The sequence below is a fragment of the Olea europaea genome, unplaced genomic scaffold, assembly GCF_002742605.1.
Source record: "Olea europaea var. sylvestris unplaced genomic scaffold, O_europaea_v1 scaffold3130, whole genome shotgun sequence".
NCBI lineage: Eukaryota > Viridiplantae > Streptophyta > Magnoliopsida > Lamiales > Oleaceae > Olea > Olea europaea.
In genome coordinates, this window is record NW_019250074.1 from 102,804 (window position 1) to 104,453 (window position 1,650).

At 40.4% G+C, this 1,650-nt stretch overlaps 1 protein-coding gene across 1 annotated transcript; it reads right to left on the reverse strand.

The window, feature by feature from the left end:
- Positions 1–15: 15 nt before the first annotated feature.
- Positions 16–1,621, reverse strand: LOC111385344 (bZIP transcription factor 18-like). Its single transcript, XM_023009727.1, has 2 exons — positions 801–1,621; positions 16–691 (listed from the first exon to the last, which is right to left on the reverse strand). Exons 1-2 carry the CDS (start codon positions 1,277–1,279, stop codon positions 652–654), a joined length of 519 nt encoding a protein of 172 aa, XP_022865495.1. The 5' UTR covers positions 1,280–1,621; the 3' UTR covers positions 16–651.
- Positions 1,622–1,650: the final 29 nt, after the last annotated feature.

The window sequence follows — 1,650 nt, forward strand, 5'->3', positions numbered from 1 at the left end:
TCCAATTCTGATCCAGTGTCCACCAAGACAAAAAAAACTGAAAATATGAAATTCTTCTCCATCAAACTCCAATTAAGGAAAATCCACATACAAAAGATGTTGAAAGTCTAATAGATTCTACGGCCACACACTTCTGAAACATTACGAGAAAGGAGAAGTGCTTGGCTAGAGAAGGTGTTTGAAGTCGGATGTTTTTGAGTTCAGAAAGGAAAGAAGATATATAACATGTAGAGACTGGCTAACTCCTGCTAAACTTCTAGAAAAATATATTTTAGTTTGGTAATCATCTGTTGGTAAAAACATATTCCCCAAAAACGTAAACATACCGCTAATCATTGATTTATTCCTCATTGTTAATCATATACCAACAAGTCAGTTCAGGCCGGTCAAGCAAAATTTGAAGATGATTTTTCTCTTCTTTTTGGGTTTATAATTCCAAATTTGCAGTAACTAATGACAGTCAGCTTGGTAATTGATCCTGAATGGGATCGTCTATTCTTATCTACACATGATTTGAAATTTTGAAGTTCGGCAATCCTCCGGTAATTCATTAGCACAACCTCTACTCCGAAATATATTGTGAATTCACAGCTCTAACCTAGGCAGGACTTGCCAGTTGATCGTGCCAACAATTTTAGACATCAACTATGCTCAGATTAAGATCTCATCTGTGTCACAATTAGACCTACAACTAAAGTCAAAAATTACCAAATCAATCAAAGTAGAACGAGCACATCAAGATAAAAAGATCCATTACTTTACATATTTATAATCATAAATTTAAGAATGCAACAAATTACCTTTTGGCACGTTTAGGATCAATGCTCCACAACTCAGCAAGCTTATCAGGAGCCATGGCTTTCTTGGCTTCAATAATACTTTCAGAAAACACGAAACTCGAACCATCCTCCGAGTTACTATGCCTATGCCTCGGCCTAGCAACACCACGGCCACTCTTCTCTTCGCCGCCGTCAGCTGACACCCCACCACCAGAACCACCCCTTCCACTACCCACATTATCGAAAACATAGTCATTAATCTCAGATCCACCTCCAGCGCTGAGCTTCTCCATATTTATATAAGTTGAAAACAGATCGTCCTCCGATCCCATCTCCTCCACACTTCCTACCGGAGCGTCGAAAGGGTCCGACACCAGATCTAGATTCTCCGGTAGCCGGTAATTCACCTCAGAATGCGCTCTTCGGTGATGGGCCGGCCTCGTTGCTCCCGAAAAAGACGGCATCTGATTCAACGAATACTTAGAGTTTGGATCTTGCATTTTCCAAATAAAAACCAACCAGTCCCAGCAGTTTTCTTGCAGTATGAAATTGAACAGTGAAGACAAACGGGATTTAACTGTCTTCCGAATTCTCTTACGTAGCTAGAACAGGTTGACGAGAAATCTATGTTTTGTTACTGGGTGATTTTTTGAAGGAGTCCATGCGGGTCTAATGATTTCATTGTGTGCGGCAATTTGTGGGATCGAATGGCCCATGAATGATAACCATGTCATGTCACGGAGGACTTGTGCAATACTTCATGTTACTTGTGCCTACACATTGCAAAGCAAGGATTCCATGGCCAAGTTAGGGATGACAAAAAAATCATCAAATTTGATATTCGTGGGGCCATCCCCATTACCCGCTTAAC

Excerpts from the sequence above, each read along its gene's own strand:
- LOC111385344 (XM_023009727.1), bottom strand. The coding sequence starts at position 1,279 with ATGCAAGATCCAAACTCTAAGTATTCGTTGAATCAGATGCCGTCTTTT. Across the intron at positions 692-800 it reads GATCCTAAACGTGCCAAAAG|TTGTAGGTCTAATTGTGACA; the intron begins GTAATTTGTTGC and ends TTTTGACTTTAG.